Source organism: Hemicordylus capensis, chromosome 1 (genome assembly GCF_027244095.1).
Source record: "Hemicordylus capensis ecotype Gifberg chromosome 1, rHemCap1.1.pri, whole genome shotgun sequence".
Lineage (NCBI taxonomy): Eukaryota > Metazoa > Chordata > Lepidosauria > Squamata > Cordylidae > Hemicordylus > Hemicordylus capensis.
Window position 1 is genome coordinate 356,181,212 of NC_069657.1, and position 26,424 is coordinate 356,207,635.

The 26,424-nt window shown below is 42.9% G+C and overlaps 1 protein-coding gene across 9 annotated transcripts in view; it reads left to right on the forward strand.

Moving 5' to 3' along the window:
• Window positions 1-26,424, forward strand: part of AIG1 (androgen induced 1) — a 133,376-nt gene that overhangs the window by 72,717 nt on the left and 34,235 nt on the right. The window contains exon 4 of one of the 9 annotated variants that reach the window (XM_053290250.1): window positions 2,859-3,037. The exons of the other annotated variants lie outside the window; for them this stretch is intronic. Within the exon in view, the coding sequence (XP_053146225.1) occupies window positions 2,859-2,972 (114 nt within the window). The 3' untranslated portion in view covers window positions 2,973-3,037. Of the gene's footprint in view, window positions 1-2,858; window positions 3,038-26,424 lie in introns of those variants that run through there. 9 annotated transcript variants of the gene reach the window in all.

Below are 26,424 nucleotides of genomic sequence, written 5' to 3' on the forward strand. Positions count from 1 at the left end.
ACTTAGAAATAGGCTTGCCAACACTGCATTGGCAGAAATCAGGACAGGGACTCCGGGTGGGGGGGGGGCATGGCAACCTAGGGGTGGGGCGCTTAAAAAAAAAACTTTTAAAGCCACCACTGAGCAGCAGCAGCGGAGCAGGATGGTGGCGAGAGCAGCTCTCCGGCTCCCAAACGATGAAGGGAAGCTGCTCAGGGGCAGGGGCAGGGCTGGCTGAGGCGGGTGGCGCGCTGGTGAGTGGCATGACAGTGTAGTGGTGGACTGATTCAGAGTTGCTAGATCAGTCACGTGTGCGGCCGCCAGCCAATGACTGTCCAGGAGGGAGGGCATGAGGGCAAAGAGCTCCCTTCGTCAGCCCTGTCTGCCTCCAAATGAGGCAGACAAGCAGATTTCAAGCTTTTGTGCATCCACGCTCATACACAGGAGCCTGAAATCGGCCCGTTTGCCTCATTTGGAGGCACACAGGGACGAGGAAGGGAGGTCTTCGCCCGCCCGCTCTCCTGACTCCTCCCTCCCTCCCGGACAATGCCACAAGGCTGGCAGCCACAGCGGTGAGTGCTCTAGTGACTCTGAGTTAGTCTGCCGCTCCCCTGTCACACCACTCGCCAGCGCACAACCCGCCCCAGCCAGCCCTGGCCCCTGGCCCTGCCCCAGAGCGGCTTCCCTTCATCGTTTGGAAGGCAGGAGATCTGCACTCACTGCCATCCCGCTCTGCCACCGCTGCTCAGCGGCAGCTTTAAAAGTAAATTTAATTTTAAAAATTGTTAAAAAAAACAAGACAAATTGTTAAAAAACTGTCCTGAACGGGACAATATTTCCTCCCCTAGAATGCAGGACATTCCGGATATTCCAGGACAGTTGGTAACCCTACGAAAAGAAAGGGGCAGGGAATTTTCTTTGTGGGAACTTCCTTCTGCACATGCTCCATTAGGCTACTACCCATAAGAAATGGCATATGGAGTATGGAGAAGACCTCGAAGAGCATATGCATGGGCCATTGTGTGAAACAGGATGCTGGACTAGATGGACCTTGGGCCTGATCCAGCAGGGCTGTTCTTATGTTATTATGTTCAAAGTCTTGAGCAAGATAAAAGTGCAGGGTAGGAATGCTTGTCCTACCCAAAAAACATGAGACCCACCCTACTGTATAGGGAAATTGCTTGTTTGCTTGCTTCACATTATAAGCACCGGAGTTCCTTAAACAGATTGTTCACAGTTCATTTTGTGGCATTTTCAGTACTGAATTTCTTTCTTATTGAAGTGGTCAGGAAGGGATGAGTTGGCTTTTTGTTAAGAGAAAACAAAATCTTCTGTGGCAGTGTGAGCTGCTTTTGCGGAACTGGAAACTTGATAATTATAGGAATGATGTGCCAGTGTGTTATAACTTGATGCTTTCTTTGTATTTTATGTGATTGTTCCTTTTATGGTTTTTGGTTTTTTTTAAATAGAAGGTAACTAGGAAGGAATCTGAAATCCATGACCAGAATTAAAAGAAATGTGAAAGCAAACACTTAAAAGGACATGTGATCATGTTTTGTTTAGAAAGCTGCATAGGCTACCTTCCGTATACCTTGTTTTCTTGTATGTGTTTTCAGCTGCTTTCCTTAAACTGAAGATTTGAGAGAGTGTGCTACATCCAGCTTACACAGTCAGTTGCCATCTGTCCCAGTGTTATTTTTAATGGTTAGCAAATCTTGCACATCTAATAAATCAGGAGCAATGTTGATTTAATGCCAAAGTAAGTCCAGTCTCCACTGCATCTTCACTTAAAAAAAAAAAAAAGACTTAGTCTAAATTGGCTGCAGCAAAGCAATATGAATTATATTCTGGCTGACTGATCTGAAGATAAAATCGAGAAGCCAACATTTCTATTGATTTCTGTGTGGTCAGGATTTAGGCAATAGTTCTTTGGCCTATTCATGTAAGTGTTTTGCCTTGATTACTAAAAGCTTTTGGCAACTGCCAGCATTGTAATGAAGAAACTGGAATTTAACAATTACTATGCACCAGTGTATGTTTCCCAAATAGCTGGTCTTCTTGGTAGAACCATAGACATAAAAAAGCACTAGATCAACAGTTCTTTTGTCTGCAGACCAGATTCCCTGACTATTGTTGATGCCTTGATTATTTCTTGGTAAAAGTAGTTTAAAAGCTGCTCATCGGAAACAATAGAACAACCTAAGGCTTTTTATCATTGCAGTGATTTGACAGCAAAGACAGAGGTTCATGATCTTTCAGATCTTCTTGTGTGGGGAAAACATGTGTATATTTGTGTGTGTGTTTTAAAATTAAAAGCCTCTGAAAGTGATTCCTTAGCTAGGAGACAAAAAAGACACTGTCCAAAATTACAGTATCCATATTACAGGAGAGTAGGGATGGAAGTTAAGAAAAATTATGCCCATATAACAGAAAGAGAGGCACTGAGCCAAAGCAACCATCTGATCTCAGAAGATCTCAGAAAAGCAAAGTCAGTGTTCTGCCAAATAATCTGACCCTTTCCTGCAGGGATATATTATATAAACTGAAGAAATTATTCTGAAAAGCAAAGTCAGTGCTCTGTCAAATAATCTGACCCTTTCCTGCAGGGTTATATTATATATACTGAATACATTATTCTGAAAAGCAAAGTCAGTTCTCTGTCAAATAATCTTACCCTTTCCTGCAGGGATGTAAACTGAATTCTGAAGCAAGTTGTTTCTCAAATGAATCTGACCCTTTTCTGCAGAGTGAGTCAGTATATAAACTGAAGAGATTAATATTCTGAAAAGCAAAGAAGTCAGTGCTCTATCAAATAATCCTTTCTGCAGGGATATAAAGCAAGTGCTCTGTTAAACAAATCAGACCCTTCTTTCTTGCAGGAAAATCCGTGCGCTCTGAGAGAGAGATATTGTGGCCAGGCTCCCTTCAGAGAGATGATGTCTCTCCGCAATGGTCTCCTCCCTCAAAGCTTTGACTCTCTGAAGGGGAGGTGATGGAAATTGGGATTTTCCATTGTGTGGCCATGAACCGGAAAATGTGGTGGGAATTCGTGGCTTTCCCACAGCAAATTGAGGCAGTTGGCAGGTATGCTATCCCTATTCAACTCCAGCATAATGTCCTTCTCAGTGGCCTTCATTGGTGTCTCACTAGTGTTTCTCTTCAGATTTTGAGCTCCTTTGGAACAGGGAGCCATCTTTTCATTTTCCTTTTGTTACGTAAACCATTTTGAAAGAACTTTTGTTGTTGAAAAGCAGCATATACATATTTTTAATAATATAGTGCACTGTTGTTACCCCATATTGAAGACAAGGGTACCACCCTGTGAAGACAACTACCCTGTATTACCATCTCCACATTACAGATGGGGCTAAAGTTAACAGATAGAGCTCATGATTCTCTATCATTGCTTTAACTGTCCCCTATTGAATCTTTAATGGTGAGATACACAGTAGAGGGCTCTTCTGAAATACTATAAGTTACACGTTATGAAGCTACAGACAGACAACAGGACAGTTACACAGGATATACAGATACTTCAAGTGAACACATTTTGCTAAAAGGTCCCATGTGCATATGGTATATATTGAGAGGTGAGTTTGCTGCAGTTCTACACCAACCCTTTAGCCATGCAAACTCCATAATGAAAACAAGCTTAGGAGCAACTTTTTCCCCCCTGTTTCCTGCAGAAGCTGGTGGTGCAGAATGCTGACTGGCTGTCCCTTTTAGTGATCACAAAACTACTACTTTGCTCCCCAAAACAATGTTTCAGGTTTTAAAAACAACAACAACAACAGCGTGACAAATAACGAACTAACTGAATTTTTGAGGGTTAATCTGTTTTATTACTGCTAGCTGGTTTTAGTCAGTTGTGTCATAATGTTGTTATGATATTTTATGTATAATTGTTTTATTTGCTACCACTTCGAATAGGGATAAGGCCATACCTCAGTGGTAGAGTATCCATGGTATGCAGCAGGTACAAGATTCGATCCCTAGAATCTCCAAGTAGGGCTCAGAAAATCTCTTGTTGGAAAATCTTAAGATCAACTGCCTATCAAAGTAGACAATAGTGAGTTAGATGGACCGATGGTCTGACTCTGTATAAAGCAGTTTCCTGTGAAGGTCCTTAAGAAGAAAGGCAGGGTAGACATTTTTTAATAAACAGATTGATAACCTGCTGAATACTTGAAAAAAGATGTTAAAATGTCAAAAGTCTGTCAGAAGTGTGGGAAAAGAGGTAGAAGTCTGTGTTGCCATAAGAGCCAAGTACATAGGAACATAGGAACATAAGAAACTGCCATATACTGAGTCAGACCATTGGTCCATCTAGCTCAGTATTGTCTTCACAGACTGGCAGCGGCTTCTCCAAGGTTGCAGGCAGGAGTCTCTCTCAGCCCTATCTTGGAGAAGCCAGGGAGGGAACTTGAAACCTTCTGCTCTTCCCAGAGCGGCTCCATCCCCGAAGGGGAATATCTTGCAGTACTCATACTTCTAGTCTCCCATTCAGATGCAACCAGGGCAGACTCTGCTTAGCTAAGGGGACAAGTGATGCTTGCTACCACAAAACCAGCTCTCCTCTCCATACATGGGTCAGTAGGAGAGTAAAGTACATGGGTCAGTAGAAGAGTAAAGCTGTGGTTGCCATTCTTAACACTACAAATTGAAGAAACCAGAGTGGAAATCAGAGGGTGGGTATTAGTCTGGTCTTTCAGTCTCTATGAGTACAACTTTCTGTACTGCCATGGCTACATTCAAACCAATACATATTCTGAAAACTGCAGTAGCATAGCAGGGGCCTATGTTCCCCCCTCCCAAGTGGCCCTGCTGGGGGCTTTTATATGCACGCAACAGTGCTTTTATGCACGCACCAGTGATGCCCCCTACATGTGTCATCACATGCAAGGGAGCATGGCCAGAGGGAGAGAAAGGAAAAGACAGGCACCTGTCAATGAAGCACTAGCTGGGAATGAGCTCCAGAGAGCTTGGGCAGGCCCTCCAGACTGGCTGCACCCCTTGCATGCGATATCACATGTAAGAGGCCATTACTAGAGCCCAGGAAGAGCTGTGCAAGCACCCCAGAAATCATTTCCCAGCCATGCTCATTGTTGGCTGTGTATTTTGTTCATTCTCCTCCTTGTTCCAAGCGAGAGAGAGAATGAACAAAACACATGCAGCTACAGTGAGGGAAATAAGTATTTGATCCCCTGCTGATTTTGTCCGTTTGCCCTCTGACACAGAAATGAACAGGCTATAATTGGAATGGTAGGTTTATTGTAGCTGTGAGAGACGGAACAACAACAAACAAACCCTCAAAAGCCCAGTGCCCAAAAGTCAACGATGGATTTGCATTGTAGTGAGGGAAATAAGTATTCGATCCCTTCACAAAAGATGTCTTAGTACTTGGTGGCAAAACCCTTGTTGGGAATCACAGAGGTCAGACGTTTCTTGTAGTTGGCCACCAGGTTTGCACACAACCCAGGAGGGATGTTGTCCCACTCCTCTTTGCAGATCCTCTCCAAGTCAGAAAGGTTTCGAGGCTGATGTTTGGCAACCCGAACCTTCAGCTCCCTCCACAGATTTTCTATGGGATTAAAGTCTGGAGACTGGCTGGGCCACTCCAGGACCTTCATGTGCTTCTTCTTGAGCCACTCCTTTGTTGCCTTGGCTGTGTGTTTTGGGTCATTGTCATGCTGGAATACCCATCCACGACCCATTCTCAATGCCCTGGCTGAGGGAAGGAGGTGCTCACCCAAGATCTGACGGTAAATGGTCCCATCCATCATCCCTTCGATGCAGTGAAGGTGTCCTGTCCCCTTAGCAGAAAAACACCCCCAAAGCATAATGTGTCCACCTCCATGTTTGACGGTGGGGATGGTGTTCTTGGGCTCATAGGCAGCATTCCTCCTCCTCCACACACGGCGAGTTGAGTTGATGCCAAAGAGCTTGATTTTGGTCTCATCTGACCACAACACTTTTGCCCAGTTCTCCTCTGGATCATTCAGATGTGCATTGGCAAACTGCAGACGGGCCTGTACATGTGCTGCCTTGAGCAGGGGGACCTTGCGGGCACTGCAAGATTTCAGTCCTTCACGGCGTAGTGTGTTACCAATTGTTTTCTTGGTGACTATGGTTCCAGCTGCCCCGAGATCATTGACAAGTTCTCCCCGTGTAGTTCTGGGCTGCTTTGTCACCGTTCTCATGATCATTGCAACTCCACGAGGTGAGATCTTGCATGGAGCCCCAGACCGAGGGAGATTGACAGTTGTTTTGTGTTTCTTCCATTTGCGAGTTATCGTGCCAACTGTAGTCACCTTCTCACCAAGCTGCTTGGCGATAGTCTTGTAGCCCAGTCCAGCCTTGTGCAGGTCTACAACCTTGTCCCTGACATCCTTCGACAGCTCTTTGGTCTTGGACATGGTGGTGAGTTTGGAAGCTGAGTGATTGCTTGCTTCTATGGACAGGTGTCTTTTATACAGGTACTGTAACAAGCTGGGATTAGAAGCACTCTCTTACAGAGGGTGTTCCTCATCTCAGCTCGTTACCTGCATATAGTGAAAAGACACCTGGGAGCCTGAAATCTTGCTGGTTGATAGGGGATCGAATACTTATTTCCCTCACTACAATGCAAATCCATCGCTGACTTTTGGGCACTGGGCTTTTGAGGGTTGGTTTGTTGTTATTCTGTCTCTCACAGCTACAATAAACCTACCATTCCAATTATAGCCTGGTCATTTCTGTGTCAGAGGGCAAACGGACAAAATCAGCAGGGGATCAAATACTTATTTCCCTCACTGTAGTAACTAACACAGCTGGGAAATGAGGACGAATGGGTGGAACTCGGGGGAAGGAATGAGTCAGGCAGTCCTCAGGAGCCGGGCAGTTCAGGTTCTTTGAAGCCGTCTTCCCTATTATAGCTCCATCCCTGGAACACTGGTTAGGAATCTCCTTGAGAGAAACCCTTCTAGCAGGGCTGCTCAACTTCGGGCCTCCTGCAAATGTTGGCCTCCAAGTCCCACCATCCCTGACTATTGGACACTGTGTCTTGGGGTGCTGGGAGCTGTGGTCCAAAAACGGCTGGAGGGCCAAAGTTGAGCAGCCCCACCTTAAAGAGTGTGATGAGTGTGGCTGTGATTCTAAGAACAGCTGAATAATAGTTCACCATTATATATAGGGTATTCACTACTGACTTCATATTCCAAATCCAGATTTTGTGTGCTTCATAACGTTAGGAATACATGAGAGGCACTTTGCTTACTCAAAAAGTGCTATACAAATATTATCTTCCATTCATTTCAAAGGGACTACTAAATGGAACTTTGGACAAACCCTTTGGAAATAAGTGGATATTGTGTAACAACAGTGCTGAGTGGATTGTGCTCTTTCTCCTCTACAGAAGAGAATTGCTGGTCTTGTGGAAGCAAGCATGACTTGTCCCCATAGCTACGCAGGGTCTGCCCTGGTTGCATATGAATGGGAGACTTGATGTGTGAGCACTGCAAGATATTCCCCTCAGGGCAGGGATGAAGCCGCTCTGGGAAGAGCAGAAGGTTTCAAGTTCCCTCCCTGGCTTCTCCAAGATAGGACAAGATTTTTATAGGACAAGATTTTTTTTATTGAACCAACAAACTACCAAAGCATACAGATTCCTGCCTGCAACCTTGGAGAAGCCGCTGCCAGTCTGTGAAGACAATACTGAGCTAGATAGACCAATGGTCTGACTCAGTGTATGGCAGTTTCCTATGTTCCTATGTGCTTGGGCCAGTTTGGTGTCTCCCTGGGAAGCGCTGAACCAATTCTGCAGGGCGTGAAGCGGTTCCTTTAAGGAGCCAGTTAGCAGGTCCTTTCCTGCTCTGCTGCCGCCCCGCTGCTTTTCCAGGTGCGGTGCTGCAGTCCTGCACGGCTGTTGCAAGGGCAAGCACCGCAGCCAGAAAAGTGGCAGGGTAGCAGCAGAGAAAGTAAGGAACTGCTTGCTGTTTGGGCATAGTTCTACTTTCTACTCGGCAGAAATTTCAGAAAACTAGAAGAAATTTGGCATTTTTTGAAACCTTCCATTTACACCATTCCAAAGAAAGAAATTGCCTTCTTATGGTTAATATTTCCATTTGTCTTCAGATTATTTCATTGGTGTGCATTCCTGTAAACTTACAAAGGTGCTGTTGTTGTTTTATTTTACATAGAAGTAATGTGCACTTATTGAATCCTGCTTAGTAAGCTCAAACCTGCCTATTAAAAATTCACAATTGTGGTAAATATGACTTAGTCAGACCATAAATGTTTTTCAGCATTCCATGGCATCTCATATATTTGTTTAATTTGCTGCTATAGCAACTGGATTCCACCACTGTTAGAATTTTGTTAGTAGTAATCTTTGTGGGTTTGGGTTTTTTTTTTTTTAAAAAGCCGTATTATCTATTTGGTTTAAGCTTGGCAGGCAGCATTTCCTTCAATTGAAGACAGATGCACATACTTAGTGTCCAGTTATTTATTTATTTATTTTACTCCTGAAACCTATTTGTCCGTAACAGTGTAAAATTTGTTTAACACAAGAACAATATTGAAACAAACTTCTACTTTGTAGGGTAGTGGCACATTTGAATAATTTCCCATTCTAATCTTTGTAATGTTATTTATGGACAAGAATTTCTACAGAAAGCATTGCATTCAAATAATAAATACGTTTAAGGTAATATCTGTTGCTACAGTGTAGATCTTATAGGTGCATACAATCAGAGAATAACTATGATCACGCCTTCAAAAGCCAATCAAGATGAAATTATGGCTATGGGCTCTCTCCAGGGACATAGCAAGGTTAGAATGGGCCCTGGGACCAAAGGTGAACATGGGCTCATACCATTCTCAGAGAGGCATTGGGGGAAAGCAAAGATCAAGCTATCCCACAGTAGCCCTCAGGGACATTTGTGTGTCCCCCCCCCCGTTCAATTAAAGCTATGCCCCAGGTTCTCTCCTCCTCCAACCACTTACTGACTACATGATTTCTTGCACACCAAGTAAGTCACCACTTAATCCATAGTTGTCTGTTTTCACTCACTGTGTTACCTAGGGTTGCTGCCTGCTTTTTATGTTTCTGCTTCCAGTCTTGCAAACATTTTACTTCCATAACTTCTTTTCCCATTAAAGTTTGCTGTTCAGAGTTTTGTTTGCCAAATGACCTCCCTTCTTTCTTTGATCTACTTGCCCCTGGGAAAAGGACTATAGTGAAGAGTGTCAGGAGCAAGGGTTTGCTTCATTTATGCTTGAGGAAGCTTGGATAATTACTTTCCTGAATTGGGAGATTCATAGGAACATACAAAGCTGCCATATACTGAGTCAGACTATTGGTCCATCTAGCTCAGTATTATCTACACAGACTGGCAGCGGCTTCTCCAAGGTTGCAGGCAGGAAGCTCTCTCAGCCCTATCCTGGAGATGCCAGGGAGGGAACTTGGAACCTATATGCTCTACCCAGAGTGGCTTCATCCCCTGGGGGGAATATCTTACAGTGCTCACAGGCAGTCTCCCATTCAAATGCAACCAGAGCAGACCTTGCTTAGCTAAGGGGACAAGTCATGCTTGCTACCACAAGAGCAGCTTTCCTCCCATAGGAGATTCACTATCAAAATATTTAAACATCCTTGCTCTAGGAGGTTGCTTGCAGATGGAGTATCACAATACAAGGCCAAAGTTGCTACTAACACCAGGGCTGTCTCTTCTCTGCACTAAAAAAAAAGAGAGAGAGAGAAAGAAATTTGCCCTAAAAAGTCAAACTAAGGAAAGCTGAGTTCTGAAGCTCACATAAATTATGTAGCTACATCAGGCGTGCATATTTTACATGATTTATTCTGCTTCTGGTAGGCACAGGGAGCTGTAAGGAGCTATACAGGCAACTGGAATCTCTTCCCCTCACATGTACCTGTCACCTTTCTAGCTTCTGAGATTTCATGTTTTCAAAGGGTTAGGGTTAGGGTTAGCCCTGGCTATCAGAGCCAGCTCCAGCTCTGAGAAGATATTGCCAGCCCACCAATGAGGCCAAGTGAGGCAACTGCCTCAGGCTGCAGATTTGCAGAGGTGGCAGACTGACACAATTCCAGGTGTCAGTAATTGACTCCAAGGAATTAAACACACCATGCGACATTTGTATACTGATACAATCGGCCACACATTTGGCCAGTGTGAACACCACATTAAAACACTTCTGTGTTGTTTTGAATGTTTAGAGTTTACAGGAAAATATCGAGGTAAAAATTGCTACTAGCATTCTTAAAATGTCACTGGTACACAATGTGGACTTGGAGGAGAGGCCAGGAGGATCAGGATAGTGAGTTTTTGTTTTCAGATATAGACTTTTTCCTTCATTTTCTCTGGCTGTAACCTCTGCCTACTTCTTCAGAAGACCAGAAGCTGTGAGAAGTAGTTCCAGCTACACATTATTTTCATCTGCAGTTCTGACATGCAAGCAGTGGCAGTGGTACATGCTGCTTAGTAAAATGAAGCTGGCCGGCTACTGCCTAGACCAGTAGTTCCCAAACTGGGAGCCTCCAAATGTTGCTGAACTACAGCTCCCATCATCCCCAGCCACCATAAATTGTAGCTGGGGCTGATGGGAGTTGAAGTTCAGCAACATCTGGAAGCTCTCAGTTTGAGGACCTCTGGCCTAGACCCATCTATGGGCTTGATAACTCCTTATGACTGAATCTTATTGACTTCCATTGATTGACTCCTAAGTCTGATTTCCATGCTCTCCTTCTTGTCTGATGAAGGAGGGAGTTGGAACAACTGCACAGAAGCTGGTGCCCTTTTAGAGTTTTGTGAGTCAGGCATGTGAAGGCATGGAGAGCTACTTCTCATTTTTAAACAGACTTTTAAATATCTCCTTTTGTTGCTGGGGAAATGGGCAACCTTGATTATGGGCACACTTGATAAAATGGATGTTTTAGCAGGGGTAAGGATAGCTGTGTTTGTCTTATATTGATTTAATTTAAAGCTGCAGATAAAAAGAGATGAAATTGCTTAATTTATATAAAAGGCATAGTTGCCATAGTCAGAAATGTGAGTGGACCATTCATCAACCCTTTCCCCAGTAAAGCAACAATGTGGCTCCCGCTTTAAAAAGTCAATGGTATTCAGGTTAATTTGCATTTGAACTAAGATGAATTTGAACTACGATGGACTAGAAAGGGGAATGCCTAATGTTGGCTGGTCCATGAAGCACGGGTGCTAATGCCTTTTAGTGCACAATTGGGATGCTGCATCTTTCATGAATATATCCTTCCCCTGGAACCAATAAATAAAAAGAGACATGATGACAACATGAAACGTGGTCCTTCCTTCTCTAGCATGGAGTGACTTTCCAATTACATCATTATCTGATCTTCCCACAGGAGGTAATTTAATTTTTTCACTGGGATTTTTGCAGTGTTATGTTCTCTTGAGCTTCTCTGTAAATTTGCCATACATCCTAAATCATAGCCAAAAACATTTTTGTGACTCCTTTTAAACTGTTATGAGGTATTTATGAGGGAGTAGAAATGTGGATAGCTACAATACTTTGAGAAAAGGAACAGAAGATGTGGTTCACTGTTTCAGTCACATTGTACATTTTCCCTGGGGGATAACTAGTCTCCCTGCATCGCCATGTTGCTGTGTTATGTGGAAATCCAAAACTAGTAAAGCAGTGCCTTTCAATAGAGGCAGGAGGACAAAGCCACAGACAGCTACACAGGTTAAGTGGCTCTCCTGTAAAGAGTAGCCAGCTGTGTTCCTTAGTCATGAGCAGATTCATGTGCAGAAAAGCCACTGAGCTTGTGTAGTCCTGACACTTGTGCTATAGAAAGCTGGAGTTCTGGGGATGTCTTGGCACAAAAGGCCTGCAGCTTGACCTGTGGAGAGGTTATAACATCCTAGTAGAAGGATCAGCCTTTCAAAATTATGAACACCTCTTGGTATATCTGAAACAAAAAAAGAAGGCAGTAAATGCCCCTACTTTCAGCTGAGTTTTCTGTCAGATATGAAATCAGGTCAGTTTCAGAAAAAGATTAACAAGAGGAAACCATATATTGCAATGAGGAGGTGATAATAGCAGTCCGCTGGAGAGCCAAAGAAGACTAATGTGCTGCTAATTATATGTGCTCTATATCGCTAGGAAGAAAGCTTAGAAAGGAAAAGAAAAATATTTCAAAGTATATAGTGAGTATTGAAAGTCTGGCTTTTGATTTAGTCCAACCAGGTACACATGCTTTGCAGTTTCATTTGATTTCCCGCTAAAGTTGCCACGAAGTTGCCATCACTTTGGCAAAGATTTTTTGTCTTTTTTGTGCAGCTGAACTTAAAAGGAGTTTAAATATTTTTGCCTCCTGTTTATAAAGCCTGTGTTTCATTTTTTTAAATATAACGTGTTCAGTGCATCTTATATTCCCTGAAGCCTTGATGGAATCTGACTTATTCTCAGGTATCTGATTGGTAGAAACGATATTAGTATGTGCCAGAAATAATTGTTCAATCTATCAAAGAAGATGCCATGGTCAAAACATTTTAATGGCTGGGATCCAAAGAACTACGCAACTACTTATTTGTATTGCAGGGGCCTAAGAGTTGCATTTCTTGGTCAGCAGCATCTCCCCATGCCACATAACAAGTTGTCCGGCCATTACCTCCACACCACTCACCTCGGCAACTGGAGGAATCCTTGAAGAGGCAGTGTCACTCCCTTGCAGCCTGGGAGATGAGTGGAGACAAGTGCCTGGGGCAACGGTCGGCAAAGCTGCTGAAGAGCCCATGCATCTCAGTCATTCTGAGGCAAGGAGCTCTGTGTAGCTCCCAGCTCAGCTTGATGATGTCTGCAGGGGCGTAACAAGGCTGGACTGGGCCCAGAGACAAAATTTTAAAATGGGCCCCTCGCTGATACACACACACTTACCTCACATTTGACTTGCCTTTGGGGGCCCCCTCGAGGTGTGGGGGCCCCCAGGCAGCCGCCTCCCCTTGCCTAATGGTAGTTACACCCCTGGATGTCTGCTGGCTAGGAGAGCAGGGCGGAGCAGGGTTGAGAGCAAGTGGGAGACGGGGTAGAGGGGTGGCGGGACTGGCCAAGGAAGGCACTAACAAGGGGAAGAACAGGAACAGCACCAGAGGGCGGTTAATAAAGGCTCAGGTGGGGTGGAAGGGTGGAGTGCAAATGGGGGTCCCAACATGCTTCTCCATACTTAAACTGGCACTGGCCAGTCATGAGGCAGGGCAGAATGAAGTGGCACCTGGGTCCTCCAGGGGGAGGCCAGGCATATTGCTGAGAACAGTCAGTATGCCAAAGTATGCATGCATAGTCAGTATGAACAGTCAGTATGCCAAAGCCCTTAGTAGGGCTTAACCCCTGCTAACTGAGCAAAGAGACATAGTTTAAAATGGTGATTCTCTTATATTTAGCAGGGGGAGAGCAACTAGCCCTATCCAGCCCCAGCACAGCATCCCTCCAGTGGCTGTTGCTGGTGTCTACCTTATGTTTCTTTTTGGATTGTGAGCCCTTTGGAGACAGGGGACCATCTTTTTAATGTATTATTTATTTTTCTATGTAACGCACTTTGAGATATATATATTTTTTGAAGAGCAGTATATAAATATTCATCGTCGTCGTCGTAGTAGTTGTTGTTCTTTGGGTCCCTACAGGGTGTAGCAAGACATTCTTCATTGGGAGTGCAGGGACAAACACTGGAGAGGCAGGGGGGTTGGGGATAGGTCACCTATAATATTTTGCTAGGTAATGATGACCCCCCCCCAAAAAAGCCATAATATATGCATTTTAATTAGGAACTTGAAATGCAAAACTGACACACTCTGATAAGAAGAGAGATCCACACTCTGAGCAACCTCTTTTTATATGCAGAACCCATATATGGTTTGTATCCTATTCCTTTAATTCTGTTTTACTACTTTTCAGAAAATAGGAACTGGATCATTCCGTATTCTATCGCCATCACTGCAAGTGCAATACATGCAAGAATCTGCCCGCATGGAAAGACTCTATAAGATGGGATTTGTGAGCAGTGCAGATTTTGGCTGTGTTCATTTCTGCTAAGCCCCAACTGCCTCACAGCTGTGAACTCCCCTAAGGCAACTACATCAGAACCAGTTACTGCCCTGGTGCCACCCTTTGCCTTGTCAGGAAAGCACTTAAGAAGTTTCACATTAAAGTTAAATTCATAGCTATAAACATCACTTTGCATAAGTACAAGCACACTCTCTATTCTACAGAAGAACCCTGGGTGAACACTGCTTCTGATTGGCTCCACCAGCAAATCTCATACCCTGTTTTGGTCAGGGGCGTAGCTATAATTGAACGAAAGGGTTCAAAGAACACGGGCCCCCAGGTCCTGAGGGCCCTCCAGCTCCATCCCTCCCTATTTTCTTCATTGTCTCCCTCACTCTGGGGGGCCGCCCAAGAGAGGGATGAACACGGGCCCCCTCTCCCCTAGCTATGCCCCTGGTTTTGGTAATAGATAAGTTTGCATGAGAAATGTTAAAGAAGGTGAATTATTTATTGCAATCATTTGCATAGTGGGTTGGGGGTTCTAAAACTGATGCAACTAAGGTGCTAGCCACACTATATTCTTCAAAACCATTTTGAAATGGAACCAACTTGAAAGGATTCTGGGAATTTTAGTTCTGTGACAGTGGGCTAGGAATTTTCAGCACCACCTCAGCAAGTTCCCAGAATTCTTTCAAACTGGTTCAACTTCAAAACTGTTTTGAAAAGTGCAGTGTGGTAGCTAGAATCTGTGTGTCAACAGTAAGTACCATGATGCATGCATGTGCAATCAAAAATAGATTCTGAATAATAAATAAATCAAAAATAATTCTGAATAAGTTAATACTGAACAAATACATGCTATTTTATTTATATTGTTTAACTGTAATCATACATCCAGATGCATGTGTAATACATGAAGAAGCTAACAAATAAAGACAAGAGGACTAAATAAAATAAATGATCATTATCGCTGTGATGGTTAAATAAATAAAATAACTTTTCAAGAGTATGGCCAGGATCCTGTCTTGACAAATAGGGTTGTGCGAACTGTTTAGACCGGTCTGAGTTAAAACCAGATGCCCCTCCTCAAAAAAAGGGGGTGCTAGTCTGAGATTGAACTCGACTGGCCCATGTTCAAACCAAACTGGTCCTAACCAATTCGGGGCAATGTTTGTAAAGGTGAATCTGCTGAGGTTTCCCCTTTACAAGGGGGGATTCCCAAAGGGTGGGAGGAGGGGAACATACATTCCCAATGGCAGCAGTACAGCAGAGGCTCCTCTACCCCCCCTGCTGACTTTCCCAACAGCAGCCCAGGCCAGTGGTTGTGGCCTGGTTCGGGATGCCGTCGGTAACTGCAGAGCATGCCAGCCTATCTATTCTGATGGCCTTCACGCATGCACTGAAGCCCACTGCACACTATGCAGGTACTGCATGGAGGCTCAAACTGGGCCACAGCGACCAGCCCTGGATGCTATTGGGGAGTAATGCCACCACTGGGAAGGTAAATTTCCCTCTCCCCCCCCCTTAAAGAATCCCCCTCAGCATATCTGTCCCAATTAATTAGCTCAGAATAATATTTTACTTCTATCACAAGAAAAAGGGGAAATACATCCCACTGTGATACAGTGCAGACAGCACTGGTTGCCCACAAACTATGGCTTACAAATCAAGAACCAGCCTCAGGAACACATGTTTCCCCGCATCATAAATTAATTTCCCCTTCCCCTTTACCATTACAAAGTGCACCAGAACTAGCCACTCTTTATCAGAATTGAAGCCAGCATTAAATCTAAAAGCATTCTGCGGAATTCTTGATAGGTTTCCAAAAATATTGAAAGAGGAGTTAGAAATTAATATGCATGTTTTAAAATGTGAAATCTGTTACATCAGATTGTTCTTTAGATCATACAAGCCACCATTATTAGACATGTCTCTGTCAATCATATGTAACTGATTACCATGGACAAAAATCTGCAGTTGCTTCTCAACACTCATCTGCTCTGGGGAAAACTAAAATGAATTTGTTAAGGTTGTAAACATATTCATCTTGAGACATACAAGTTTCCATCTACTTTGGAAAATACCCCCTTGTCAGATAAGACATCAGTGTTTACTAATGATTTCCCTAATGCTGTGGCTGTGACTTAATTGGCCATATTACAAGTATTCACAGCTGTACAAATGATGTTATTGAGTTCACAACAGTAGCCATGGATACCTGCATACTTTCATTGCTGTATTTGAGTGCAATTCATTTTTCTGGAAATGACATTACTGTATAAGAAAATACTTGCTCTTGGACCTGTACTGGTGCAATTACAGCAGGCCATCTTTGCCTTGTAAGTGTGAAAGTGGTTCATATAAAGCTAAATTCAATGGAATCTGTGAGTTATATCACCTATATGCAGGAAGAGCAGGGCATCCAGGAAAGTGGGGGCAAAAGTGGACCTTGAAAGTTTCAAATTGTTTTATCTGATAACGTTTACCAATATAAAAATAGATTGCTTTAATTTTTTGGCACCAAAGCAATCTATGATTGACATGTTTGGCTCTCTGCGTCCTTGAATGTCCTCACTTTTGGCTAGATTGTTCTTTCCCTCTGTTCCCTTTGCACACACTCTTTTTTGTTGCTCTTTCACTTTCAAACACAGCTTTTAAAAAGTGTCCTGGAGATAAAACTCGATTTTTAAAAAACATGAACCTCATCCAGTTCCACAGTTTTAGGTCCTTGCACAAAATGGGGAAAATAGCTTAACATTCCCATGATGGAAGGAAATTATGATCCATAAGATCCTGGCTTAGGGGGAAGAAAATGGCTTGCATATGTCTAGTTCATTTCTCTGGACAAGTGAAATGATCAGGGGGCAAGTAAGGTTATATTTGGAGTATATAGGGGATATTACCTAGGAGAAGAAAGATGAAAAGGATTTCCTCATTCTTAAACTATCCCACATTACAGAACAGGCTATGGTGGATTTGTGCCCAAGTGTTGGATTCAGAGGGCAACGTCCAGACTAAGGCCTATTGAAATTAATGGGACTTAAGTTGGTCATGGCTGATTTGTGTTATTGATTTTAATGGTGCTTAGTTGTGATTAACTAGTCTAGATGTTGCACAGAGATTTCCACAAACTCACAAAAACCAGTTTCATTTGCTGCTATGCTTCTTACCATATATTATCTATAGTACACATTTACTAATCAGTATTTTGTAGCTATGTAGCTGTTTCCACTTCAAGGCAAAACCCAGATAATAATTACCCCATCAGTATGTTCCCATGATCAAAAGCCCTAGGAAATGTTTATTTCTGTCCAGGAGCTGCTGTATATTGAAAAAAGTAACATTTGTACCTGCTCTTATATGGTTAAGAACATAGGAAGCTGCCATATACTGAGTCAAGACTATTGGTCTATCTAGCTCAGTATTGACTTCACAGACTGGCAGCAGATTCTCCAAGGCTGCAGGCAGGAATCTCTCTCAGCCCTATCTTGGAGAAGCCAGGGAGGGAACTTGAAACCTCTGCTCTTCCTAGAATGGCTCCATTCCCTGAGGGGAATATCTTACAGTGCTCATACTTCTAGTCTCCCATTCATATGCAACCAGGATGGACCCTGCTTAGCTAAGGGGACAAGTCATGCTTACTACCACAAGACCAGCTCTCCTCTCACTTGGTTAAAGGCAGCAAGGAGTTTCCTTCAATTCTTTTTTTTAACAATTAAACAGCTTTTTAATACTACATATTCATCCAAGCTACTATAATTCAGTCTATTCAGTATAATTTATATACTGTGAGTTAATGCTTCTGTTCCACAAGCCTATAGAATAATTACAATTTAGTTAATATATATTGGCTTACATGTCCTGCAGCATAATGCAGACGGTGTCATACTCCCCCACGCAGGAAATTCTTCTGTGACCACACATTATGCAGTACTATAAATACAAGGTGCTGGTTATTATCGATAAAGCCATAAACAGCTTAGGCCCTGGGTATTTAAGAGAATGTCTTCTTCGCCATGAGCCCCACTGCCAGTTAAGATCATCTGGAGAAGTTCGTCTGTGGTTGCTGCCAACCCGTTTGGCGGCTACTCAGGAATGGGCCATCTCCGTTGCTGCCCCTGGACTTTGGAATGTGCTCCCTATTGAAATAAGACCCTCCCCATCTCTGGCAACTTTTAAAAAAACACTGAAGACACTTTTATTCACCCAGGCTTTTAATTAGATTAATATTTTTAATATTGGGTTTTTAATGTTTTCACTGTTTTTGATTTGATGTTTTAAATGATGTTAATTGTAAGCTGCCCAGAGAAGCAAGTTTTGGGCGGAATAGAAATATTTAAAATAAAATAAATAAATACTTCCGCTGGGAATAATGGGAGTAGTGCATAATGTGTGTGCATGCAAGAATCAGTTCCAGGTCTGACTGATGCAGCAGCATCACTGCATGTGTGAGAGCCATGCTACAACATGGGTGAGTCTGGTTTGTTATACTGCAGGACATGTAAGCCAGTGCTCTTTGCAGTAATAGTGATCTGAGGTAAACATAACATATTTAATGTTAAGCTGCTGCAGGACTGAAAAGAAAGGCCCCTTTTTGAATAATTTTTTATTTATTCACTTATTTGGCAATAGCAATAGCAATAGCACTTACATTTATATACCGCTCTATAGCCGGAGCTCTCTAAGCGGTTTACAATGATGTAGCATATTGCCCCCAACATTCTGGGTACTCATTTTACTGACCTCGGAAGGATGGAAGGCTGAGTCAAAATGAGCCCCTGGTCAGGATTGAACTTGTAACCTTCTGGTTACAGGGCGGCAGTTTTACCACTGTGCCACCAGGGGCTCAAGGGATTTATATCCAGCCTTTCCAACCAAAAGAAAGCCCAAGGAGACTCGCAAAAATAAAATCACAATGGGGAAAAATACAATTATAGAGACAGCAGAAAAACCAGACCAACAGATCCAAGAACTAGCAAAAAATAATTAACTCAAATGTTTCAATAATTGTATTTTTTACTCCCATAATTGCTTCCAGTAGCTTATATTCTCTTTGAGAATTATGTGCTAATTCTTTTTGTAGTTCAACTAATGATTACAATGTAAAAACAGCCAATGCTAAAAAGGGAGCTTGCTCAGACAGGAAACCAATTGTTAAAAATTCCCAATATCAAGTGTACTATGAAGTGTTGCTGAGTTTGAAATTTCTGTGAGACATTCTTTGTGCTACTGCTGCTGACTTTTCAGCACAGTCCCAATGACAACTTAAAGTTAGTGTTCCAGGCCTTTCAGCAAGTTCAGTCTGGGATTGCCTTTCACACTCAAATGAAAGAGTGCCATGTTGATCCATGATTGTGCCAATCCCCTAATTTTAACAGTGAAAGACTGTCAAAAAGTATGATGTGATGTAATATAATGTGCAGTGGAGTTATCCACCCTGCAGTCAGAGAAGGCAGTGTTATCAGTGTCTGCTTTCACATTTCAAAATTAGAGCTTTGCAGTGCAACATGAAATATGTGACCACCTGTCCATCCTTCCCAGACATCTTGTGCAGCTGCTGGCCATCAAAAGAGTAGGGGGAGGAAGGAATTTCCTCTGAGATAGTTGCTGCATAGAGTGGGTGGCAGTCATGGTGTCATTTTTGGAACTCTCGTTTGCTATCTCAGACATGATTCCAATATCTCACTGCTGAATCTTGCCTTATATATTGTACCTTCTCCTTCTTTCATATATTTATCCATACACCCTCTAATGTTTTAAAGATTTGTTAATTTGTAGTGGAACATTTGCACCTGTGAACATAGTGTGCTCTTTTAAAATAATCTTCTTTGTCTGAAAGGCAGTTTTTATTTTCATCCTTGGGCCACACAGGATTTGAATAGCTGTGTGGGGTTGGGGAGATGTACACACACACACACACACACACTCACAATCCTCTTCATATAATGGGCAAGCTGGTTACCCCACTCCAGAGGTACTTTTTGAGTGGGCTGAGCCGGTGTACTATATAGGTGTTTAGTGAGCAAACCACATTTTACTGAAATAGCAGAATTTCTTTACAGTGATCCCCATTTGTAATTATCATACATGGTTGCTGTTTGTATTCCATGCAATATTTCTTAGAGTTTTGGCCCTTCTGATCTTCTGCTGACTTACCATGTATGGGATCATGACTAAGGTGCAGTAATGCCACGTTGTCTTCAAAGTGGATAGTAACTGTGTCTTGATATATTGCAGAGAACATAACAAGAAGTACTTGGTCAAATGGAGGCCCAGAAAATGTATTCTAACACACTTGTTTCAATGTTTGTCTATACAAGACATCAGGATATGGATGCAAACATTTATATTCCGACATGAAGGACATGGGGAAGAATGGGGACTGTAGTACAGGCAGAAAAACAGAAAGCAGGGAGATCAGTGGAAAGACAAGATACCAGCTGTGGCCACAGAATGAGGATTTCCAGAACGCTAAAGTACGGTTTAGTGCTACATGAGTGAACCTTAAGGAATTATGTGTTCTCTCTTGCACACACCTTCTCTCATGTATGAGTGAAAGCTTCTATTTTTGTTTTAAGAAAACCTGCAGCTCTGCATTACAAGCAGCCTCTGAGAATTTCAGTTTGTTAATTAACTAGAATTAAAAACAAGCTAGGATATTAAACCAGGATCAAGCCATGGTTAGTTAACAGCTAACTCAAGTTAGTTAACAAGCCACTGTTCCCTGAGTTCATGAATAACACAGAATTGCAGTTTGTTTTAAAGTGAAAGCAAATGCTTTCACTTTGCCATGCTAGACAAGAGGGGAAACCCCTGCTAACTGGGCAAAGAGGCACCACTTTTTAACATGGTGATTCTCGATCTGTAGCTGGAGGAGAGTAATTGGCCCTATCCACCCACAGCACAGTACCTCCAGTGACTGTTGCTGGTGACTATCTTATGTTTCTTTTTAGATTTTGAGCCCTTTGGGGACAGGGATCCATCTTACTTCTCTCTCTCTCACTCACTCTCTCAACTGCTTTGGAAACCTTTGTTGAAAAGTGGTATATAAATATTTGTTGTTTGTTGTTTGGAAGAGGGAATGTGCAGACCTGTGACTTCCTTACATTTGTTCATGTAGCACTAACCCTGTTACAGCTGAACTGTGCCAGAATCTAGTTGTAGATTTAAATAAGAAAAAAGGCACTAGAATAACCAGAGGATATCAGAAATGGGGAGGTATTATGGCACCAAGTAGGCTCTAAGGAGGAAGGTGCCTAGAGGGCAGATCAGGACTTTTCTTATTGCAGGCCTTCAAACATAGATGTCTGTTTCACTTTATTAGCCTTGGTTGCTATGTGAGAGGTAGCTGGAGGTGAAATGTGGGTGCCCCAATTGTCAGCATAAAGAAAGAAATGTAGCGATGGCAGGAGGAGCACAAGATAGGTAAGGGAAAGCATGTAAAACCTTTAAGATCTGTTCGCTTTTGTTCCTTCTACCAGTAAAGAATATACTAGTTGCCATGTCAGTGAACCATTGGCCTTTTAGCTCATTATGCTAAATATCAGGTTGGTTAATGACTGGGGAAATGTCAGCCATTCAGGATGTCTGCTCCTGGATGAGAGAACTGATCATCTACTAATATTTATAAACTGCTTTTGAACAAAAATTCTCAAAGTGGTTTACATAGAAAAATAAATAAGATGGTTCCCTGCTCCCAAAGCACTCACAATCTAAAAAGAAACATAAGGTAGACACCAGCAACAGCTACTTAGGGATGCTGTGCTGGGGTTGGATAGGGACAATTGGTCTGTATGATCAAGACCTGATTGGATGAGGCAGAAGAGCTTAGTCTGTCTCAGTTACATTCTCCTGGATTCTTGGTACACTATCAGCATAAGCCTAGTGGTCAGGACAGTGGTTTTACTGTAATCTGTGAGAATTCAGTTTATCTCTCCAGGAACTCCATCTGGCAGAAGGCTAAATCCAAGCATATGTATCAAATGTTTTCATTTAAAGTGAGGCAAGCAACAATCTGGGTTGTGACTTTTTCTGTAATGGTTCCTAGACTCTGGAATACCCTCCCCAGAAAAATCATCCTTTATCTCTTCCTCTTTTTCAGACAGCAAATGGAAACAATTTTGTTTTTGCACCTTTGAAAAAGCAGGGAGGCAAATGGCATTGGAACTGGTTTTAGGAATGGTTTTGTTAACCACTTTGGGGCCTTTTAGTAGAAAGATGGAATACAAATATTTTTAGTAAGTATTTAATACAGTATATATTTGACCTGTGCACACAGTTCCTGGTCCGATTTGCCCTGTGTAGTATCCTTTTGTCCCTCTGGGATCTGATCTTGAAGGAAATCTGCAAGGGAAACCTGCTTCCATATCCAAGTCAACCTTGGTTGTGCTTGTTTGTCAAGGCATAATTGTGTATTGCTTTTCAGCCTAGCCTCCTGTAAATAGTATTCCATTTATTTGAATTTCTGGCTAACCAAAACTTATCCAAGTCATTCAGATGACAAAGTTTCTGGAATACTGTGTACATATAGGGCCACCATTTAAAACTTGACCTGCAGACCATTGTATGGAAAGAGCTACCAGGTTTTATCCAGTTTTGCAAAATGTTAATTTATTTTTTTAAAAAAATTATGCTAGAGTTGGTTCATCCATAATTTTGAAGTACAGCCATAGAAGCTTAGAGAAGTGTTAATCTTTTCTGTTTTTAAAAGTTCATTACACAATTTTGTTTGTCAAATGGAATGAATGCAACACTAATGCATTAGTGCATACAGCCCACTAATAAATCATTACTTGAAAAGATGCTGAATGACTGAACAATTAGAGAAGAAGCCTCCCCACACAGCCCCCCATTTTGTTTAAAACAACCTTATCTTTATTCAAAAAAACTTGGCAGAATGAGAGAAAAAATCCACTGATGTGAAAAGGTTCACTCGTCTTTCTCTGAATTGCTTGGGTGGCTGGTATTTCTGCTGGCCTGTGAAGTATTTTACCAATCACAGTCTGGAACAAAGTTTTAAAGCAGTTCCAAGTCTTCCTGCTGAATTTGGATACGTTGCTGGGTCTTGCTCTCTAGCTCATCCTTAACAACTGACAAAATATTTACTCTGCTCAGTACAGAAAAGGGTAGATTTTTCCAAAATATTATACAAGGTTGGAATCCGAAAACAGACAATGAGGGGTGGGGGAGTTTGGATTTATTCACTTAGCAGTTTTGTTGAATCATTTTCCAGAGAGCCATGAGAACAGGGCATCAGTAACCAGTGTGCTCTGTTGAAGAGTTTCTTCTGCCTTCATATAGCTGTGCAACATGTGGGCCAGTGCCTTTCCTATACTTCAGCTAGAAAAAAAAGAAGCAGCATGAAATCATATAAGAAGTTTTCTAAATGTATACAGTGGTAAGCTTTCTGTATTGTAAAACAATTCATGTTTCTATATTTAGTTCGCCAAAATGTATGTGGGTTTTAATAGATGAAGAGGTTTTCGCCACTGAACTAAATATTTATTTGTGAATAAATTAGGGTGTTTTCTCCCATACTTTGTAAACCTAAACATAGATCAGGTCTTTCATTGAATCAGTATGCAATCTTCAGTTGTACAGTTCATCAGATTTTGCGTAGCATTAGGAGAGCTGTGCATAGTTCAAAAGCTTGCATGGTGCTGCACCAACAAAAGTGGATAAAATGATATGTATTTTGCAATATTTACAATTTTTTTCTCTCAATTGTAACAATCCTACATGACTGAGGTTTGGGATGAAATGGAATATGAGATACTCAGGCTGCGTACTTAAGGTCATTGAATATTGAACTGTTACCTCAGAACACTCTTTTGTCTGACAAGGCAGAGAAAGTGGTTAATGGGTGCAATTTTCTTTTCTGGTACCCTCTGTATGTGTGTGTCCTGACCTGAAAAACTCCACACTCAAACTTTCATTGTCCACCAGTGCCCCATTCAGGCAGTTATGTATGGGAGTATCTCTGTTCCCCCACCTGTGAAATATTGGTGTGTGGGAGAATGTAATCTTTTTGCTTATGTACAAGAGAGTACAAGAGTGGCATTCAAAATTTAGCTCCATACATTTACTAACATCAACTTGTCTTCAGACCTCCACAAAAATCTTATCTCAAATGCCTTGTCAAGCAGAAAATGCAGTTAGCTCTTTTTGCTAACAGAAAAATGCTTTCCCCTGTATTCTGCTCTGCACCTGGTAGAGATAGAGTACTTGTCAGCATAAAAGCTTGTCCTAGACTGGTTCCAGAAATCCTAGTCCCCTGATATTAATTCACCTTCCCCCTTCTGTCACCTACTCAGACAAGAAATATAGAGTCCAGGTTTTATAACAACTTGAAACTTTTTGCAGTGGCTGTGTTCTGATACCTCGCAGAGTGAGTGCTGTTATAAATAATGAATCACGAATCTGCAGCTTTATACCACTGAGAAGACCACAGTGCGGCCAAATGTTCCACTTACTGTACATACAGAGTAAAGCAGGTCTATATTTGGATTTTTATAAATAGTCACTCAAATTAAAATCAAATAATGTCCACTGCCTTCTGTCATCAACAGTATAACCTGCGTGACTCCTTGCTGCATTTTACTGTATTTTCAAGGAAAACGTGCTCCAAGGATCTCTGAACTTTTCTACCACTGTCATCTTCTCACCTAGACTTGAGGACCATCTATAGGAAGCAACCATCACAGAGGGAAGAAGAAATGCAAGTTTGTTACAGTTTGGTGGGGCCAATAGCATGTATAGTAATCAGAAATCGATATAATTATTTCTCTTAACCACCCACCATGGGGATCTATATAATTATTTCTCTTAGCTGCCCACCGTGGGGATGCATGTCTTTGGGGCGGAACTCACGTGCGGAACTCTCGTGACACGCTGTGAGAGTTCCCAGCAAAGATGGGAGCAAGGATGGAGAAATTGGGGCCTGATTGGGAAGGAGCCGCACGAGAGAAGCAGCGGGCCCAGCCACGATGGGGAGGCGGCGGTCCCAGCCACAGTGGTGAGGCGGTGGCAGGCCCAGCTGCGGTGGCGAGGCGGTGGAAGTTTGGGGCCGGGCCACGGTGGCGAGGTGGCAGCGGGATGAGGAGGCGGCTGGGCCACCAGGAAGAGGAGACAGCCCAGGAGAGGAAGGGCCGGCTTTAGAGCCAGCCAGAAACTGCGGCCGGGGGGCGGATCAGCCCAGACCAGGCTGTCTGCATGTTTCAGAGATTCACAAGGACCTCGACCGAGTGGCCATCTCTGGACAATGGAAACTCCCCAAGAGCTGTCTGGAAACTGAACGGATCCATAAACCTTTGGGGGCAGAGCATTTTAATTGGTCCACCACCCCTGCAGAGGGTAGATGGAGCAGTCAAATTAAATCCCAGCAGATAACGATCTGTCCATGGACAAGGGAGTTATCTCAAACTCCTACACCTCAAGATCATTCATTCCCTGGTCAGCAAAAACCAGATCCAAAATATATTCTTCCACGTTGGTAGGACCCCATACCAACTGAGATAGGCCCATGGTGGCCATAGCTGCCATGAAGTCATGAGCTGCTCCTACTAGGGGGGCCTCAGCATGGACTTTGAAGTCTCCCAAGACAATGAGTCTGGGGAGAACCCAACACCTCCTCCAAGACCATCCCCATCAGTTCGGGTAGGGAGACTGAAGTGCAGCAGGATGGTTAGTACACCCACAGAATCCCCAGCCTATCTCAGAGGCCTACCCTCAAGAATAAACACTCGAAATCTGGAGATTGCCTAACCGGGCACCTGGAACAGGGAAAGGTCTCATAATAGATGACCCTCCCCGACCCTCAAGGCAGGGCTGCTGCAGGATCAGGAAACCTGGGGGACAAAGCTGAGAGAGACCAACCCACCCAGCTCATCCAACCAGGTCTCTGTTGGACATCCCAGGTCAGGATGCTCATCCACAATCATGGATAAGAGATGTTTTACCATTTACAGACCTGGCATTCAGCAGCAGCGCCCTAATCCTTGAGAGAGTGTTGCCAGAGCTGCTGATTGGGAGAAAAGCCAGCAAAAGGAAAATAACTCAGTTGTCTGGACTGTTTGCCCTATAACGGCCTGCCCAACTCTCACTCTGCCTGCTACCTGAGAAATCACCATACACACACCCCAGACCCTCACCAGTCTTCTTCTTTCCCAGAAAAACCCTTCAATCCAACTACCTCAGCTTTTATATGTCCTCAGCACCAAGCTAGGTTTCCCTTGATCATGCACAAAACCACAGCCATGCAGCTAGCTCCCTTGCCATGCCCAGGAATGCTCACACCAATCCTGTGCCTAGTGGAGCACTACAACTGGGCCTAGTGGAGCACTACAATGCCCAAATACCACTCTCTGAACTAAATGAGAGGGAGATTATTTTTAAAAAGCTTTCTGAATTTGGCAAGCCCAGAGCAAGAAC